The sequence below is a fragment of the Callithrix jacchus genome, chromosome 22, assembly GCF_049354715.1.
Source record: "Callithrix jacchus isolate 240 chromosome 22, calJac240_pri, whole genome shotgun sequence".
Lineage (NCBI taxonomy): Eukaryota > Metazoa > Chordata > Mammalia > Primates > Cebidae > Callithrix > Callithrix jacchus.
Window position 1 is genome coordinate 32,050,322 of NC_133523.1, and position 18,545 is coordinate 32,068,866.

At 52.4% G+C, this 18,545-nt stretch overlaps 1 protein-coding gene across 2 annotated transcripts; it reads left to right on the forward strand.

Moving 5' to 3' along the window:
* Nucleotides 1–966: 966 nt before the first annotated feature.
* Nucleotides 967–12,827, forward strand: APLP1 (amyloid beta precursor like protein 1). 2 transcript variants are annotated; one of them, XM_002762027.5, is made up of 17 exons: nt 967–1,174; nt 2,059–2,202; nt 3,293–3,425; nt 3,647–3,759; nt 4,026–4,159; nt 4,271–4,455; nt 4,878–5,008; nt 5,709–5,783; nt 6,616–6,774; nt 6,853–6,981; nt 9,671–9,770; nt 10,869–10,976; nt 11,232–11,258; nt 11,627–11,697; nt 11,930–11,992; nt 12,114–12,257; nt 12,378–12,827. In XM_002762027.5, the coding sequence occupies exons 1-17, from the start codon at nt 1,028–1,030 to the stop codon at nt 12,474–12,476; spliced, it is 1,962 nt and encodes a 653-aa protein (XP_002762073.1). In that variant the 5' UTR covers nt 967–1,027; the 3' UTR covers nt 12,477–12,827. The 2 variants fall into 2 exon arrangements, with proteins under 2 accessions (XP_002762073.1, XP_008986018.1); XM_008987770.3 differs by having other exon boundaries at nt 11,235–11,258.
* The last annotated feature ends 5,718 nt before the right edge of the window (nt 12,828–18,545 follow it).

Below are 18,545 nucleotides of genomic sequence, written 5' to 3' on the forward strand. Positions count from 1 at the left end.
ACACACACACATACACGTTGCAAACAGAAACAGACACACACATGGGCATGTATGCACAAACACACAAACATGTCCACACAGTTCCACACATGTGACAGGGCTGCCCCAGGGGTCCTGGAGAAGACAGAATACTACACTCTCATTAGAGGAGGCAAACAAGTGAGCCCTGAAGGGGGGCAGGGAAGGGGAGACTATGGGTAGGAAAATGATAATCCCCTGGTCCTTACAGCAAGGGTGGAGGTCCAAACCCTAATCCTGAGGTGCTGCATCCACAGTGGGCATGATGCTGGTGCCTGCTTAGGTGATCCTTAAAGAAAGGTCCTGGGGGCTATGGTTCATGGATCCTTGAGCTAGGAGTTAAAGGTACACGCCCCTGGTACCCTTGGGAAGCACAGCAGGAAGACTGAACTCCTGGATCTGAGGGAGAATGTCCTGGGGGCTTGGTCTCTGGAGAATGTCCTGGGGGCTTGGTCTCTGGTCCTGAGAGAGAAGGAACCTAGTGCCCTGACTCCTGGATCTGAAAGAGGAGGGGCTGGGTCTCACCTTCCCCTGCTGCCTTCTTGACTGGGGACATTTTGGAGACCTATATTCCTGAGCCCTCAACAGAGGAATTTACTGGGGTACCAGGGTCGCCGATGCTTGCATCCTTGGAGAAGGCCAAATCTGTGTGTGTCTGGGTCTAAGAGGGTGAGAGTCCTGCGAGATGGATTAAAATTCACAACGGGCGGAGCCCCCAGCCGGACTCCTGGCTGAGCCCTTCAAGGGGCGGGACGCCTGGAATCTCGAGGGGCGGGGGCCTGGCGCAGGCTCCCGCCTGGGGTTCCCGAGCTGCTCCACTCTGCGCGGAGCCGCCACGCTATTGTCCTGGCCAGGAAGGCGGGGCCGGCGCGGGGCGGGGCTGGCGGCGCCGGCGCAGCCTGGGGGCGGCGGGAGGAGGAAGTGGCGGCGGTGGCTCTGGGAGCTCCTGTCACCGCTGGGGCCGGGCCGGGCGGGAGTGCAGGGGACGTGAGGGCGCAAGGGCCGGGACATGGGGCCAGCCAGCCCCGCTGTTCGCTGTCTGGGTCGCCGCCGGGGCCAGCTGCCGCTGCCGCTGCTGCTGCCACTATTGCTGCTGCTTCTGCGCGCGCAGCCCGCCGTCGGGAGCCTGGCCGGTGGGAGCCCCGGCGCGGCCGAGGTGAGGCCGGGCCGGGTCGTGGGGAATGGGGGAAGGGGCGGGACCGGGCCTCTGGACGCCGGCGCGGACAGGTCCAGGGCCGAAAGCGCGGTCTTTCCAGCCAAGTGGTCAGCCCCCAGGCCCCCCCAAACGCATTTATGAACCCAGGGCTCCAGGCCCCAGCTCCCTCATCATCTGACGTCCCAGCCCCCTCCCATCCCGAGCATAGGAGCTGCTTTATTTAGAGCCCTTGGTCCCAGAAGTCCAGCCCCCTCTCCAGACCCAGGTGACTCGGCCCCAGCCCCCTCCCGCCTGGACATAGGACCCACCAAGCAGTGAGGCACTTAGATCCAAAAATCCAGACCCCTTGTATCCTCTGAACCCATATGGGGGCCCTCGCAGCCTCCCAGGACCCAGGAGTCCAGTCCTCCAGTCACCACCCATCCCAACCAGATGTAGCTCCCCAGTCCTCAAGGACCTGGTGTCCAGGACTGCAGGCCCCTGAAGCCAGGCCTTGTCAGCTTTGCACCCTGCAACCGGAGCCTGAGCAGGGGATGGAGGGAGGAGGGGCCAGAACGCCTGGGTTCTGGCCTCCTCCTCCGCGATTCAGGTTTAACCCCTTCGGGCTCCAGCGCGACTGCGCTGGGGTGGGGGCGGAGTCTGTCTCCGCGGCAACAAGGCCGAGAGAATCCCGGAGGACCCGGGTAGCCATAGCAACGGGAGAGCTGGGGCGCCCCCTCCCTACGGGAGCTGTTTCCCAGGGAACGGTGCCTCCATGGAGGCGGGTGTGCGGTGCTTGGGGGAGGTGGCTGGTGCTGGAGGTCTCGGTCCTAGGGAGCAAAGAACCAGAGGACCCTCTTACCAACGTCCCCCGGGCCCTCACTGTCCCCTCCACTTCCATCCAGGCCCCGGGGTCGGCCCAGGTGGCCGGACTATGCGGACGCCCAACCCTTCACCGGGACCTGCGCACCGGCCGCTGGGAACCAGACCCACAGCGTTCTCGACGCTGTCTCCGGGACCCGCAGCGCGTGCTGGAGTACTGCAGACAGGTGGGCGGGGCTGAGCGGGAGGAGCAGGGCTATCGGAAAGCGGGCCCCAAACGGGGCGGGGCCGCCTATAGAAAGCTAGACTTGCAAAAGGCGTGGTCCAAGGTGCTGCACGATCTAAGGCGTGGAGGCTGGGGGGCGTGGCCAATAGAGGCTCAGCTACGCCAGGGCAGGGAACCTGTTTTGAGATACTAAGTCAGGAAAGGAGGAGAACCGCGAGATGGCTAGAGAAGTGGGGTTTAGCAATCTGGTGGTCTTCGTAAAGAGTAGAGGTGTAGGGCGGAGTGGCGAAAGGAGTGGCGGAGCTAAGAGAAAGAGTCCTTAAAGATCAACAAGAAGGGGAAAGAAAAGAGGTGGAGCCCAATGAGAGCGCGGAGAGCTGGGAGGCGTGGCCATGAAAAGCCTCGACTTTGTAAAGGGAAGAGTTTTGGAGAGGCGGAACAGATAAAAAGAGGGGCCCAAAAGAGGGTGAGACCTTTGGGGGAGACGAACCTGACTGCGGGGAGGAGTGACCAGAGAGGTGGGCTTAGATCGACCTTCGGAAAGAAACAGCACAGGAAAAGGGATGGGGCTTAAAGATGACGGGACTTTCAAGGGAAAACTGCTAGTGGGCGTGGCCAATGGGCACGAGGGGCTTGGCTATCTAAGGCTGGTGCTATGGAGAGGCAGGGCCTAGGGAGGCGAAGTTCTCATGAATATTATAGCCTTGAAAAGGGACCTGGCCAGGCGCGGTGGCTCACTCCTGTAATCGCAGCGCTTTGGAAGGCTGAGGCGGGCGGATCACCTGAGGTCAGGAGTTTGAGAACAGCCTGGCCAACATGGAGAAAACTCATCTCTACTAAAAATGCAAAAATTTGCCGGGCATGGTGGTGCTTGCCTGTAATCCCAGCTACGCCGGAGGCTGAGGCAGGAGAATCGCTTGAACCTGGGAGGTGGAAGTTGCAGTGAGCCGAGATCACACCATTGCACTCCAACCTGGGTGACAAAAGCAAAAACTCCCTCTCAAAAAAAAAAAAAAAGGACCTGGCCAGTGGAGAGGGGTGCCTGGCAGGGGCGGGGCAGGGGGCTGATTGTTCCCACCTGATCCCCCCAGATGTACCCGGAGCTGCAGATTGCACGTGTGGAGCAGGCTACTCAGGCCATTCCCATGGAGCACTGGTGCGGGGGTGCCCGGAGCGGCCACTGCGCCCACCCCCACCACCAGGTTGTACCCTTCCGCTGCCTGCGTGAGTCCATGTGGCTAGGGGTTGGGGTGGGCCGGGGTACACTGAGATGGGAGTTTCCGAGAGGCTAGGTTCTGAGCCCCTCTCTCAGGCCCACATTAAGGGGCTGGGTGCTTGTGTCCTAAGTGGGGCAGAGAAGCCTCTGAGTATAAAATTTCTGGATTCTGAGGAGGGTGGGGTTGGTGGCTGTGGGAGGGTCTCACCCTGGTGTGTCATGCTTCCAGCTGGTGAATTTGTGAGCGAGGCTCTGCTGGTGCCCGAAGGCTGCCGGTTCTTGCACCAGGAGCGCATGGACGAATGTGAGAGTTCAACACGGAGGCATCAGGAGGCACAGGAGGTCAGGACCTTGGCCCACCCATCCCCTCCCCGCTAGAACCCAGAAGCCCGGGCCCCTAACACCCTCCTCCACCAGAACCAAGGAGTCTGGGCCACCAGCATCCTCTTCCCACTGGGATCTAGGAATTTCATCCCCTCAACCCCTTCCTCCAGAACCAGGAATCCAGGCTCCCAGCCTCATCGACCCCCTAGATCCAGGCAGCCTGGCTCCCCATCTACACACCCCATACCCCACAATCCTGGCATCTGGGCCCACTCTTCCCACAGGCCTGCAGCTCCCAGGGCCTCATCCTGCATGGCTCAGGTATGCTTTTGCCCTGTGGCTCGGATCGGTTCCGTGGTGTGGAATATGTGTGCTGTCCCCCTCCAGGGACCCCTGACCCATCTGGGACAGCAGTTGGGTGAGTGGAAGGGACCCTCCATGCCCTTCCCAAGGTTCCTGAGGAAGGGGATGGCAGTCTGGGAGCCTGGGCCTGAGTTCTTACTGTCTGGGTCCTCTCCTGCTCCCTCAGTGACCCCTCTACCCGGTCCTGGCCCCCGGGGGGCAAAGCAGAGGGGGCTGAGGATGAGGAAGAGGAGGAATCCTTCCCACAGCCAGTAGATGATTACTTCGTGGAGCCTCCGCAGGCTGAAGAGGAAGAGGAGGAGGAAAGGGTGCCACCCCCAAGCTCCCATACCCTTGCAGTGGTCAGCAAAGGTGAGACAGTCTCTGAATCCCCAGGCTTTTCTGCCATGGAGGGAGAAAGATCTGGCAGAGTCTTGCTGGGGCGTGTCTTTGGGAGGGACCTATGGGGGAAAAACCCAACTGAGGGGAAAAGATGGGAGTAGCTTTGGATAAAACAGAGGAAGAAGGGCTAACCTGGGCGTACTTGGGAGTAGAGGGGCCATTGGGTAGGTCCTGAGGATCATTTCAGGAAAGCTTACAAGATGGTGTAAAAGATTCCTAAGCTTTGCAAGAACAGGCCCAGTCCAGAACTACATCTCCCAAACGCCAGGCAGCAGCAGTGGCCAAACTGGACACATGATGGTCTTCGGTGCACTCCAGGAAACGTGGTTCTAGGTAGAAAAGGTGACCTGGAGGTGGGCAGCAGACTGACCTCCTGATCCCTGGTCTTGTAGTCACTCCCACCCCGAGGCCCACAGACGGTGTGGATATTTACTTCGGCATGCCTGGGGAAATCAGCGAGCACGAGGGGTTCCTGAGGGCCAAGATGGACCTGGAGGAGCGTAGGATGCGCCAGATTAATGAGGTGATGATACCGGGGGACCCAGGACCCGCTACAGTACAGAGCTCCCTAAATATCAGGAAACTATTCCAGAACACATTGATAGCACTTGCAAAGGCTCCCTAAGCCCCTTCGACTGTGAGCCCTCAACATCACCCCCTAACATAGCCAGAAACCCATGGCCCATCTAGAATCCCACTGAGATGCCATCAGATTATATGGAGACTCTGGTCTATGGCACTCTTTCACTTTATTTTTTGTTTTGTTTTTGTTTTTTGAGTTGGAGTTTCACTCTTGTTGCCCAAGCTGGAGTGCAATGGCATGATCTCGGCTCACTGCAACCTTTGCCTCCTGGGTTCAAGTGATTCTCCTGCCTCAGCCTCCCAAGTAGCTGGGACTACAGGCGCCCACCACCATGCCCAGCTAGTTTTTGTATTTTTAGTAGAGACGGGGTTTCGCCATGTTGGCCAGGCTGGTTTTAAACTCCTGACTTCAGGAGATCCATCTGTCTTGGATGGGTCTCCCAAAGTGCTGGGATTACAGGCATGAGCCACCATGCCCAGCCTCTCTTTCACTTTAAACTCCTAGATCTTCCCTCTTGGGAACCCAAGAACAGTGAGACTTAAGGGATCTGGGGCCTCTAAAACTCTTCAAGAGGGGTTGGGGAACTCACCAGGTGGATCAGTGTGGATTCTGGGATCCTGAAGCCCCACTCCCCACGCAGGTGATGCGTGAATGGGCCATGGCCGACAACCAGTCCAAGAACCTACCTAAAGCTGACAGACAGGCCCTGAATGAGGTAGGACAACCCCAGGGGCTCCTACTCATGACTGTCCCCCACCTGGAGCACGCTCAGCTTCACGTGGTTCTGGCCATGCCCTGCCCATCCAGTTCCACCCCTTCCCACTTATCTCTGCCCTTCCTGGCCCCATGCCTACATGTGGCTCTGCCCCTCTTAAGCCACCATCTGACCTGACACTGCTCTCCTCCTCCAATTGGCCATGTTTGGCCCATCTGCACTTGACTTGCCTCTTGGGGCGGGCTCTGGAGTCCTGTCCCAAGCTGGGGCCCCTGCAGATACAGCCAGAGCCTTCTTGGTCTCTCTTTGATGTATTCATGTCTCTAACAGGCCCCACCCCTTCTGGCTCTGCCTACTTGTCTCACCTCTCTCAACCTGACCTACCCCATAGAGACCCCACTCATGTTAACCCCATTAGCTTTTGGTTCCACCCCATTGTGTCATTTAGGTACAGCCTGTCTACATGGGGCTCTGCCCTCTTAAGCCACCATCTGACCTGACACTGCTCTCCTCCTCCAATTGACCCTGACCAGCCCGGAGCCCTGCAAGGCTTTGTCCCTTTCACCTTAACATTGGCCAGTTCTGCTCCCAGATTGTTCCCACTCCATCTTACAGTTTACACCCTCAGATTGGCTCCCACTGGGCCTAGTCCCACCTCCACTCTACCTGGCCCTGGAGCCTACCTCTTCCAATCCGTACCCTTTGGTTCTGCCCAGGCCTGGACCCCTGGAACGACCCCCAACCCCATGTAACCCTGCCTTTCCAGGCTGTCTTTGACCAGCCTTTGATCCATCTTCTCCTCTCCTTACCCTGTGCCCTACCTGCTCCCCAGCACTTCCAGTCCATTCTGCAGACCCTGGAGGAGCAGGTGTCTGGTGAGCGACAGCGCCTGGTGGAGACTCATGCCACCCGTGTCATCGCCCTTATCAACGACCAGCGGCGGGCCGCCTTGGAGGGCTTCCTGGCAGCCCTGCAGGGAGATCCGCCTCAGGTGTGGGGACCGTGGGGGCAGAGAGCAGAGGGTGAGAAGGGTGAGGGCAGACCTGGGCAGCCTGTGTCCCTTCCTCAGGCGGAGCGCGTCCTGATGGCCCTGCGGCGCTACCTGCGTGCGGAACAGAAGGAGCAGAGGCACACGCTGCGCCACTACCAGCACGTGGCGGCCGTGGATCCAGAGAAGGCGCAGCAGATGCGCTTCCAGGTGCTCACATCCTTCCAGCTCCCGCACACGCAGCTATCCTCAGACCCCAGCACCTCAGGCTCTCTGCTTTTGTCCCTCAGACCCTCTTTCTGTCTCTTGGACCCCTTCCTATCCCCTGAATGTCACTTCTCTGCCTCTTCCCAGTCCCTCAGCTCTGCTTCCTGACCCCGAAACATGGCCCCTGACATGCTGTGCCTTTGACCCCTATTTCTTGTCGGCTGGATTCCTACTTTCCCCTTGATCCTACATTCTGTTCCTTGGATTTTCACTGCCTTTCCCAGAATCCTTTTTTTTGTTGTTATTGTTTGAGGCAGGGTCTCACTCTGTTGCCCGGGCTGGAGTGTAGTTCGCGATCTCTGTTCACTGCAACCTTCGCCTCTTAGGTTCAAGCAATTCTCCTGCTTCAGCCTCCCGAGTAGCTGGGATTGCAGGTGCTCACCACCACACCCAGCTAACTTTTGTATTGGGTTGGTGCAAAAGTTATTGCAGTTTTTGCTATTGAAAGTAATAGCAAAAACGGCAATAACTTTTTTTTTTTTTTTGAGACAGTCTCACTCTGTTGCCCAGGCTGGAATGCAATGGCTCAATCTCTGCTCACCTCAGCCTCTGCCTCTCGGGTTCAAGCAATTCTCCTGCCTCAGCCTCTCCAGTAGCTGAGATTACAAGAGCCCACTACCACACCCAGCTAATTTTTTTTTTGTTTTGAGACAAAGTCTTGCTGTGTTGCCCAGGCTGGAGTTCAGTGGTGGGATCTCAGCTCACTGCAACCTCCACCTCCCAGGTTCAAGTGATTCTCCTGCCTCAGCCTCCTGAGTAGCTGAGATTACAGGAGCATGCCACCACATCTGGCTGAGTTTTGTATTTTTAGTAGAACGGGGTTTCACCATGTTGGCCATGTTGGTCTCGAACCTGACCTCAGGTGATCCACCCTTAGCCTCCCAAAGTGCTAGGATTACAGGCATGAGCCACCACGCCTGGCCAGAAACCACAATAATTTCCAATCCAATATACTTAGTAGAGACAAGGTTTTGCCATGTTGCTCAGGCTGGTCTTGAACTCCTGTCTTACAGGTGATCCCACTGCCTCTGCCTCCCAAAGTGCTGGGATTACAGGCGTGAGCTACCGTGCCCAGCCAAGAATCCCTTTCTTGTTCCTTGAAGGAACTGTTCCTTGGTCTCCTTTCTCCATAACCCCACTTGTTTTCCCTGGGACCCCTGTTCTGTGTGCTCAGATTCAAATTCCCCTTTTCTGGATGTTTTCTTGCTCTTGAACTGCAAATCTTGCCTTGAACCACATAATTTCTATATGACCCTCCAATCCTCAATCCCTGTCTCTAGAATCCCCTCAAACCCCACTTTCTGTTCCTTGGACTTCATTCTTCAATTTCCTTCTCCTATGGCCCATTTCCTGACCCTGGTACCATACTTCCTGTCCTGTGGGGAATGCTCCCGTGTGAGACCCCTAGTAAATTGGGTCTCACCATGCGGTGAGTTTGAGCCCAGACACAGAGTCTCCAGTTGGAGGAAGTCGAGCTAAGGAAAGCAGGATCTAAAAGAGGCTTTAGGTTAAAGATCAACTACCGCAGACAATCACTAGATGGCCATGCAGTCTTGAGGTGCACCGTGACCTAATGGTTAGCAGTCATGTAGCAGTATGTTCACTTTTACAAGCATATTCTTCTTTGTTCTGTCAAGACAGTAGTGACTGACTGTAATAGTTTAAAAGAACCTTCTGTGTAGTGAGATAATGAATCTGATCGTTTATTAAGTAGATAACAAGACCCACCTGCTGGATTCCATTGTGTATCTGATCTTTCTACTGTAACCACCTGATTTATGTTGTAACTTGTAGTTTCACTGTAAAACTTTCTGTTCCCCTTGATCTCACGGAACAATGTATCTTTATCTTCCATGCACCCCGCTATCCAGGTTGGACCCTCTTGCTGGACAAGAGTTCCTGGCAGACGTGCCCCCCAAACATGGAAGATAAAGATGATAGACAGCCAGGGTCTGGAGGGTTGAGAAGTCAATGCTTCACCAACAACTTTATTTAGCTCAGGGTCAGTGTATATACATTCTTGAAACTTTGCTTACGTCAGTTCAATACATTGTTCCGTGAGATCAAGGGGAACAGAAAGTTTTACAGTGAAACTACAAGTTACAACATAAATCAGGTGGTTACAGTAGAAAGATCAGATACACAATGGAATCCAGCAGGTGGGTCTTGTTATCTACTTAATAAACGATCAGATTCATTATCTCGCTACACAGAAGTTTCTTTTAAACTATTACAGTCAGTCACTACTGTCTTGACAGAACAAAGAAGAATATGCTTGTAAAAGTGAACATACTGCTACACATGACTGCTAACCATTAGGTCACGGTGCACCTCAAGACTGCATGGCCATCTAGTGATTGTCTGCGGTAGTTGATCTTTAACCTAAAGCCTCTTTTAGATCCTGCTTTCCTTAGCTCGACTTCCTTCAACTGGAGACTCTTGTGTCTAGGCTCAAACTCACCACATGGTGAGACCCAATTTACTAGGGGTCTCACACGGGAGCGTTCCCCACACTGTCCCTTACATGTGATGCTTTTCCTCTGCTGCCATTGAATTCCTCCTTCATACTGCCTCAGTTTCCTCATCTCCAGCCTGCATCCCCAGCTCATCCTTCATGTCCACTCGCCCACAGGTGCAGACCCACCTTCAAGTGATTGAGGAGAGGGTGAATCAGAGCCTGGGCCTGCTTGATCAGCACCCCCACCTGGCTCAGGAGCTGCGGCCCCAGATCCGTGAGTGCCTATTATCCAGCCCCCATTCCCGATCTCTGAGGGCAGATCTTGATTCCTAAGTGTGGATCCCCCAGTTTCAGTTATTCCCCTGTAACAAACCAGCCCAGAACTTAGGAGAGAAAATCAACAACCATTTTTCTTTGTTCATGATTCTGCCAGTGGTCTGGGCTCAGTAGAGTGGTTCTTCTGGTGGTCTTGCCAGTGGTAAAGCATGCGGCTGTATTTAGCTAGCAGATCGTCTAGGGGCTGGGAGTCTAGCACAAATGGGCCTCTCTCTCTCTCCAAGGAGGCTCGGGGCCTCTCTTCTCCATGGAGCCTCTTCATATGGTCTCACCAGCAGCACAGCTGGAATTTCTACGTGGTGGTTCATGCTCTCTAAGACATCAAAGGGGAAGTTGCCAGGTCTTAAGGCTTGGGCCCACATTCTATTGGTTAAAGCAAGTTAAAAACCCAGTCCAGATTCAAGGGAAGGAACCTATATTCATACCAGAAAGTATGACCTACCACAGCCCCCAGATCTGTTGTGGTTTCCTCCTGGATATCTGACACATAACCCTGATTCTCCTAGTATTTAGAAAAGCTATAATCTTGAGCTGGGCATGGTGCTCCTGCCTATAATCCCAGCACTTTAGGAGGCCGAGGCAGGTGGATCACTTGAGGTTAGGAATTCGAGACCAGCCTGGCCAACGTGGTGAAACCCCCATCTCTACTAAAAATACAAAAAATAGCCAGGCATGGTGGCAGGCACCTGCAGTCCCAGCTACTCAGGAGGCTGAGGCAGGAGAATTGCTGGAACCCGGGAGGCAGAGGTTGCAGTGAGCTGAGATCACGCCATTGCACACCAGCCTGGGCAACAAGAACAAAACTCTGTCTCAAAAAAAAAAAAAGCTAGCCATAATCTTGAAACTTCAACCTCTATCCTTCCTGCCTGCTGTGCCTCCATTCAGCTCCCCACTTTCTCAGATCGCACTTCTGGCTACCCCACACTCGGGGCTGACTCTGCTGTCTGCATGATCTCCAAATTGCTCTATTGTTAGGGTGCCCTTCACTCACCCCAGTGCTCACAATCTCTGCCACCTTTCTGCATGTCCCCCTCAGAGGAACTCCTCCACTCTGAACACCTGGGTCCCAGTGAATTGGAAGCCCCTGCCCCTGGGGGCAGCAGTGAGGACAAGGGTGGGCTGCAGCCTCCAGATTCCAAGGATGGTGAGTGAGCCTTCACATAGATGCCCGCAGACATTGGGGAACAGGCCCCCAGCCTAATTTCTAATCCCCTACAGTCTGAGGGTGTCTTCACCATCACAGTGACTGGGAGAGGATGGGGAGGAACATCTATGGTTGTAGGGCCCCTGTAGGATTCCCAATCCTTCTTTTTGGTCCTGGGAGGATATTTCTCCACCTTTCTTTGCTGATACCTTTCTCTCTTCACTGTTCCACTGCCTTGCTTCCTCTGGCTGCCAGCAGACACCCCCATGACCCTTCCAAAAGGTGAGAGTCTCAGAGTTGACCCCAGCCTCCAAATCCCACTGAATCCCTGAACCCAGAATGGAACAGGATCCATCCACTGGGAATCCCACACCCCCTGGGGTAGAGTCCAGTGTACTTTCCAACACCCTCTCACTATAAACATAGTGAGATACTGTATCTACAAATAATTTAAAAGTTACCTGGGTGTGGTGGGGCATGTCTGTAGTCCCAGCTGCTCAGGAGGCTGACTTAGAAGGATCACTGGAGCCCAGGCAGTTGAGGCTCCAGTGAGCTGAGCTTGCGCCACTGCACTCCAGCCTGGGTGGCAGAGTGAGACTCTGTCTCAAAAAAGAAAAAAAAAAAGAATGAGATCAGACTGTGGGGGGTAGGGTCCACAGAACAAGATGCTGCATCCCCTGGGAAAGAGAATATGTCCCCGCTGGAACAGTATGAGCGAAAGGTAAGTTAGTCAGACCTGTGGGCTCCCAAAGGGGAAGATTGGGGTGTATGCGGCTGGGTCCGAGGGAGGAGATGCTGGGGGCTTGGGTTCCTTGTCCTGAGGGAAGAGGGAGCTGAGGACATGCACTTTGAGATGCTAGAAAATGAGAAGGATAGAGGATGCCCTCTTGGGCCCCTGGGGAGGAGGAGGCAGAGGCCAGACTTCTGGGTCCTTGACACCTCCTGCTCCCCAGGTGAATGCGTCTGTTCCAAGGGGTTTCCCTTTCCACTCATCGGAGATTCAGAGGGATGAGCTGGTAAGAGGAGGGACAGCCGGGTACCTAAGGGAAGAGGGCAGAGGTCGGTGGCCAGGCTGTGACTCCCAAAGCCACACAGAACCCTCAAAGATGCCCTCTGTCCCATCTCCCCTCCCTGCAGGCACCAGCTGGGACAGGCGTGTCCCGTGAGGCTGTGTCGGGTCTGCTGATCATGGGAGCCGGCGGAGGCTCCCTCATCGTCCTCTCCATGCTGCTCTTGCGAAGGAAGAAGCCCTACGGGACTATCAGCCATGGTGTGGTAGAGGTGAGAACCACAAGGACTGCGTGTGGGAAGAGTTCCTGAACCTGAGCGTGGGCAAGCTGAGAGACCTGCAGGCAGTCCTGCACCACACTGTCCTGTCCCTCCCCTCCCTGCCTGTTGCAGGTGGACCCCATGCTGACCCTGGAGGAGCAGCAGCTCCGTGAACTGCAGCGACACGGCTATGAGAACCCCACCTACCGCTTCCTGGAGGAACGACCCTGACCGGAACCCCTTCACCCCTTCAGCCAAGCCCAGACCTCCCCTCTTCCTGGATCCCCAGAACCCCAACTCCCAGCCTAGGGCAGCAGGGAGTCTTGAAGCGATCATTTCACACCCTTTTGTGAGAGGGCTGGAAATTCTTATTTCCGCTTTTCAATTCCAAATTCCATCCCTAAGAAATTCCCCAATAGTCCCAGCAGCCTCCCACATGGCACCTCCTCACCTTAATTTATTTTTTAAGTTCATTTATGGCTCCTTAAGGTGATGGCCACCTTGGTCCTAGTGTCTGTTCCCTGGAATTCACCCTCTCATGTTTCCCTACTAACACCCCCAATAAAGTCCTCTTCCCTACCAGACCAGCCTGAGTCTCTGTGGGAGAATTAGTGTGTAATCGCAGCTGGACGGGGTGTCTCGCCCTCCAGGCCGCTTTGGCCTCTTTAAACGGGATGACAGAGCTTTAAATCTGGGCAGGGCCTGCAGGAAGGTCTGGGGTGCCGGGGGCGGGGCCCAGACACCCGGGATAGGCCCCTGTCCGGGAGCTCTCCGCGGTGCTGAACTTGCCACTCCTTTTAATTCTCTGTCTGCTGGGTACCAGAATGGACCCTAAGGAGGCTGGGTTCCGGTGAGTTTCCCCTGCCATCTGCTCAGCCTCACACAATCACACGCAGCACCCACCCCAATCTTCGAGAGCTCTGTGAGAAACTATGAATCGTGAATCACCCTTCCCATTCCCCAAAGTCTTCATTTCTTCTTGGGGAGTCTATAGGAACCCTCCTGGAGTGTGGAGATTCCAATCACATGTCCCAGAAAGGGATATATTATGTCTGCACGTGCCTACTGAAATTAGTTTTATTTTCTCCTCCTACTGCTTGTATAAATAATGCAGAAGAGACGATTTTTTTTTCTTTCTTTTCTTTCCTCACTTTTTTTTTTTTTTTTTTTTTTTTTAAACAAAGTCTCACTTTGTTGCCCAGGCTGGAGTGCAGTGGTGTAGTCTCAGCTCACTACAACCTCCACCTCCCGGATTCAAGTGATTCTCGTGACCTTAGCCTCCGAGTAGCTAGGATTACAGGTGCCCACCACCATGCCTGGCTAATTTTTGTATTTTTGGTAGAGATGGGGTCTCCACCAAAAATACAAAATTAGCCAGGCATGGTGGCACATACCTGTAATCCCAGCTACTTGGGAGGCTGAAGCAGGAGAACCGCTTGAACCTGGGAGGCGGAGGTTGCAGTGAGCCAAGATTGTGCCATTGCACTCCAGCCTGGGCAATAAGAGTAAAACTCCATCTCAAAAAAAAATTTTTTAGACATGGGGTCTTGCTATGTTACCCAGACCGGTCTCCGAGTCCTGGCCTCAAGTGATTCTCTCACCTCAGCCTCCAGAGTAGCTGGAATTACAGGTATGCACCACGGTGTCCAGTATTGGAATTTATACCCTCACAGGTTCCATTATGCTGGCTGGAGTTGGCCCTCTACATCTGCTGTTATCTGTCTCAAGAGGGTTGTTAGGAGGATTAAAAGGGTTCATATTCGTGGGGATGTTATGACTGCACCTGCCATTTAGCAAGTATTTGTTAAATACATTTTAAAGCATTAAGGTGGCAAACACTCATATGGTGTCCACTCTGTGCCAGGCACTACTCTTACAGGCTTACATGCATTGGCACACTTAACCATTACTCAGGAGGCCGAGGCAAGAGGATTACTTGAGCCCAGTGTCTCAGGACTGTAGTGCACTATGCCAATTGGGTGTCCACACTAACTTTGGCATCAATATGATGACATCCTGGGAATGGAAACCGGCTCAGGAAATGGATCAGGTCAAGACTCCCATGCTGATCAATAGCGGGATAGCACCTGTGAATAGCCATTGCACTTCAGCCTGGGCAACATAGAGATACCCTGTCTATTAAAAAAAAAAAAAATCCAGGTGATATTATTCACCTCTCAGACATTGTAGATTTGCTTTTTTTTGCCACAGCTTCCCAGCAGATGGCAGTAACATGTCATGTTTTAATGTCAGTATCTCGCACAATTTTCTGACAGATGGCTTGAAGAGGGAGCATCTATTTCTAATTCTCCCAAAGGGCCTATGAGTTGGCTGTGGTTCCTCATAATATATAGCTATAAATATATGTCGTGTATATTAAATATACACCTGGTAGATGTTAGAAGACGCTTCATGGTGCAGGTTGGATGCAATGCCAATTTCTGTAGAGAACTTTGTTTGCACCATCATTCTGATATTGGTTGTATCTTTGGTTATACTCGGATGAGCCCAACAGGAATCCATCATTAACACCACAGGCACCCACAGGGGTTGAAAGCTGCTTTTATGTTTTCACAACCAAGAGTGATCAACATGGTAACAATAGGTAAGGAGCTCCAAGCAGGTGAAACAAAAAGTAAGGCTATTTTGCTCAATAGGGTCAGTGTGTAAAATAAAGGTTTTTGTTCATTTGTTTCGTTGTTGTTCTGTTTTGTTTTGTTTTTGTTTGTTTTGAGACAGAATTTCACTCTTGTTGCCCAGGCTGGAGTGCAATGGCGTGATGTCAGCTCACTGCAACCTCCACCTCCTGGGTTCAAACGATTCTCCTGCCTCAGCCTCCTGAGTAGCTGGGATTACAGGCATATGCCACCGTGCCCTGCTAATTTTGTATTTTTAGTAGAGACAGGGTTTCTCCCTGTTGGTCAGGCTGGTCTCAAACTTCCGACCTCAGATTATCTGCCCACCTTGGCTTCTTGAAGTGCTGAGATTACAGGCATGAGCCACTGCGCTTTGCCATAAAGTTTATATTTTAATGGCAATACTTGAGTATTTAATTTTAAAACATTGTTGTTACTCAAATTCCAGCAGGAAAAATGCTTCTGCTGTTATTTACCTGATGTTCTTGCAGTCCTAAACCTTCTTTTCCCACTGAAGATAATCTTATTAATTTTTTTTTTTTTTCATTTTTGGGACAGAGTCCTGCTCTGTCACTCAGGCTGGAATGCAGTGGTGTGACCTTGACTTACAGCAACCACCACCTCCTAGGTTCAAGGGATTCTCCTGCCTCAGCCTCCCAAATAATTGGGAGGGATTACAGGCTCCCACCACCACACCCAGCTATTTTCGTATTTTTTTTAGATGGAGTTTTGCTCTTGTTACCCAGGCTGGAGTGCAATGGCGCAATCTCGGCTCACTGCAACCTCTGCCTCCTGGGTTCAGGCAATTCTCCTGCCTCAGTCTCCCGAGTAGCTGGGATTACAGGCACACGCCACCATGCCCAGCTAATTTTTTGTATTTTTAGTAGAGACGGGGTTTCACCATGTTGACCAGGATGGTCTCGATCTCTTGACCTCGTGATCCACCCGCCTTGGCCTCCCAAAGTGCTGGGATTACAGGCTTGAGCCACTGTGTCTGGCCAATTTTTCTTATAGTAATTCAGTTTCTGCCAGGTGCAGTGGCTCATGCCTATAATCCCAGAAATTTGGGAGACTGAGGTGGGAGGATTGCTTGAGTCCAGGAGTTCAAGACCAGCCTGGGCAACATAGTGAGACACAGTCTCTATAAAAATAAAAACAAAGGCCAGGTGCGGTGGCTCAAGCCTGTAATCCCAGCACTTTGGGAGGCCGAGGCGGGTGGATCACGAGGTCAAGAGATCGAGACCATCCTTGTCAACATGGTGAAACCCTGTCTCTACTAAAAATACAAAAAATCAGCTGGGCATGGTGGTGCACGTCTGTAATCCCAGCTACTCAGGAGGCTGAGGCAGGAGAATTGCCTGAACCCAGGAGGCGGAGGTTGCGGTGAGCTGAGATCGCGCCATTGTACTCCAGCCTGGGTAACAAGAGCGAAACTCCATCCAATAAATAAATAAATAAATAAATAAAAACAAAATTAGCCAGACATGGTGGTGAGTGCCCGTAGTTCCAGTTACTCACGATGCTGAAGTGGGAGAATTGCCTGAGGCTCAGAGGTTGAGGCTGCAGAGAGCTGAGGGTGACAGAGTGAGACCCTGTCTCAAAATAATAATAATAAGAAGAAGAATATATGGCCAGGTGCGGTGGCACATGCCTGTAATCCCAGCACTTTGGGAGGCTGAGATGGGAGGATCCCTTGAGCCCAGGAGTTGGAGACCAGCCTGGACAACATAGTGAGACCTCGTATCTACAAAAAAAAGAAAGAAAGAAAAAATTAGCTGGGTGTAGTGGTACACACCTGTGGTCCCAGGTTCTCAGGAGGCTGAAGTGGGAGGATCTCTTGAGTCCAGGCAGGAGGTCGAGGCTGCAGTGAGCTGAGACTGCACCACTGTACTCCAGCCTGGGTGATAGAGTGAGACCCTGTTCTTATTTAAAACAACAACAACAAAGTTTCTAAGGGACATTTTATCGTGTTAGTGGGGTGGATGTGTGCACATGTGTGTGTTGATACATGTCTTAGTTTGGGCTACTATAACAGAATGCCATGGACTGGGTGGCTTAAACAACACATGTTTATTTCTCACATGTGCTAGAGGCTGACAACTCCAAAATCAAGATGCCAGCAGCTCCGAAGTCTGAAGAGAGCTCTCTTCCTGGTTTGCAGATGGTTTTGTTGTTGTGGTGGTGGTGGTTGTTGTTTGTTTTGTTTTGTTTTGTTTGAGACAAGGTTTTGTTCTGCAGCCTTGATCTCCCAGGCTCAGGCAATTCTCCTGCCTTAGTAGCTGGATCCAGAGATGTGCACCATTACACCTGGCTATTTTGAGGGGTTTTTTTGGTCTTTGTTTTTTGTTTTTAGTAGAGACAGGGTAGAGACAGGGTTTCACTATGTTGCCCACGCTGGTCTCAAACTCCTGAGCTCAAGCTATTCTCCTACCCCAGCCTCCCAGAGTGCTGGAATTACAGGCATGAGCCGGTGTGCCCGGCCCACAATGGCCATCCTCTTTCTGCATGTTCATATGGCAGAGAGTAGAGAGCAGGAAAGCACGCTCTCTCCCAACTCTTCTAACAAGGACATTAGTCCCATTCATGAGGGCTCCACCCTCATGACCTAACTACCCCCCAAAAGCCCCATGTCCAAATATTACCCCACTGGGGCTTACGGTTCAACAAATAAATTTTAGAGGGACACAAACATGCACTTCATAACAATACAAATTGAGATAGACAGCATATACGTCAACAAAACCTCAGATGTCCAGCCGGGTACAGTGGTTCAGGCCTGTAATCCCAGCACTTTGGGAGGCTGAGACGAGTGGATCACGCGGTCGGGAGTTCAAGACCAGCTTGGCCAAGAAGGCTCTACTAAAAATACAAAAAAATTAGCCAGGCACGGTGGCAGATGCCTGTAATCCCATCAACTTGGGAGGCTGAGGCAGGGGAATTGCTTGAACCCAGGAGGCAGAGATTGCAGTGAGCCAAGATTGCATCATTGCACTCTAGTCTGGCAACAGAGCAAGACACGACCTCAAAAAAAAAAAAAAAAAAAGAAAAACAAAACAAAACAAAAACCTCAGATGCCATCAGTGATAAGAAATAGCATTACTTTAGGTACAACAATAAGAAAAAAAAAGGCAAAGTATACACTAGGTCACACAATTGACTAAGATTATTTCAATTAAATTCTTCTGTATTTTTTATTTTATTATTATTTATTTACTTACTTAGAGACAGTGTCTCGCTCTGTCTCCCAGACTGAACTGCAGTGCTGCAATCATGGTTCACTGCAGCCTCGAACTCCTGGGCTCAAATGATCCTCTTGCCTCAGCCTCCAAAGCAGCTGGGACTGCAGGTGTACACCACCACACACAGCTAAGTTTTTTGTTTTTTTGTTGTTGTTTTTTGGTAGAGTAAGTGTCTTACTAGGTTACTGGTCTCAAATTCCCAGGCTCAAGCGATTCCCCCACCTCCGCCTTCAAAAGTACTGGAATTACAGGCATAGGCATGAGCCGCCACATCCATCTCAATTAAGTTCTGCTTAGAATCAATAAAATACTGTACACTTGTAGGAAATTTTTCTGGACCTGTTGCCTGTGTGTCAATACACATGAGAGCACATACATGCTGGTACAAGACAGCTGATACGAGCGACAACACCAGGAGCCCCTGA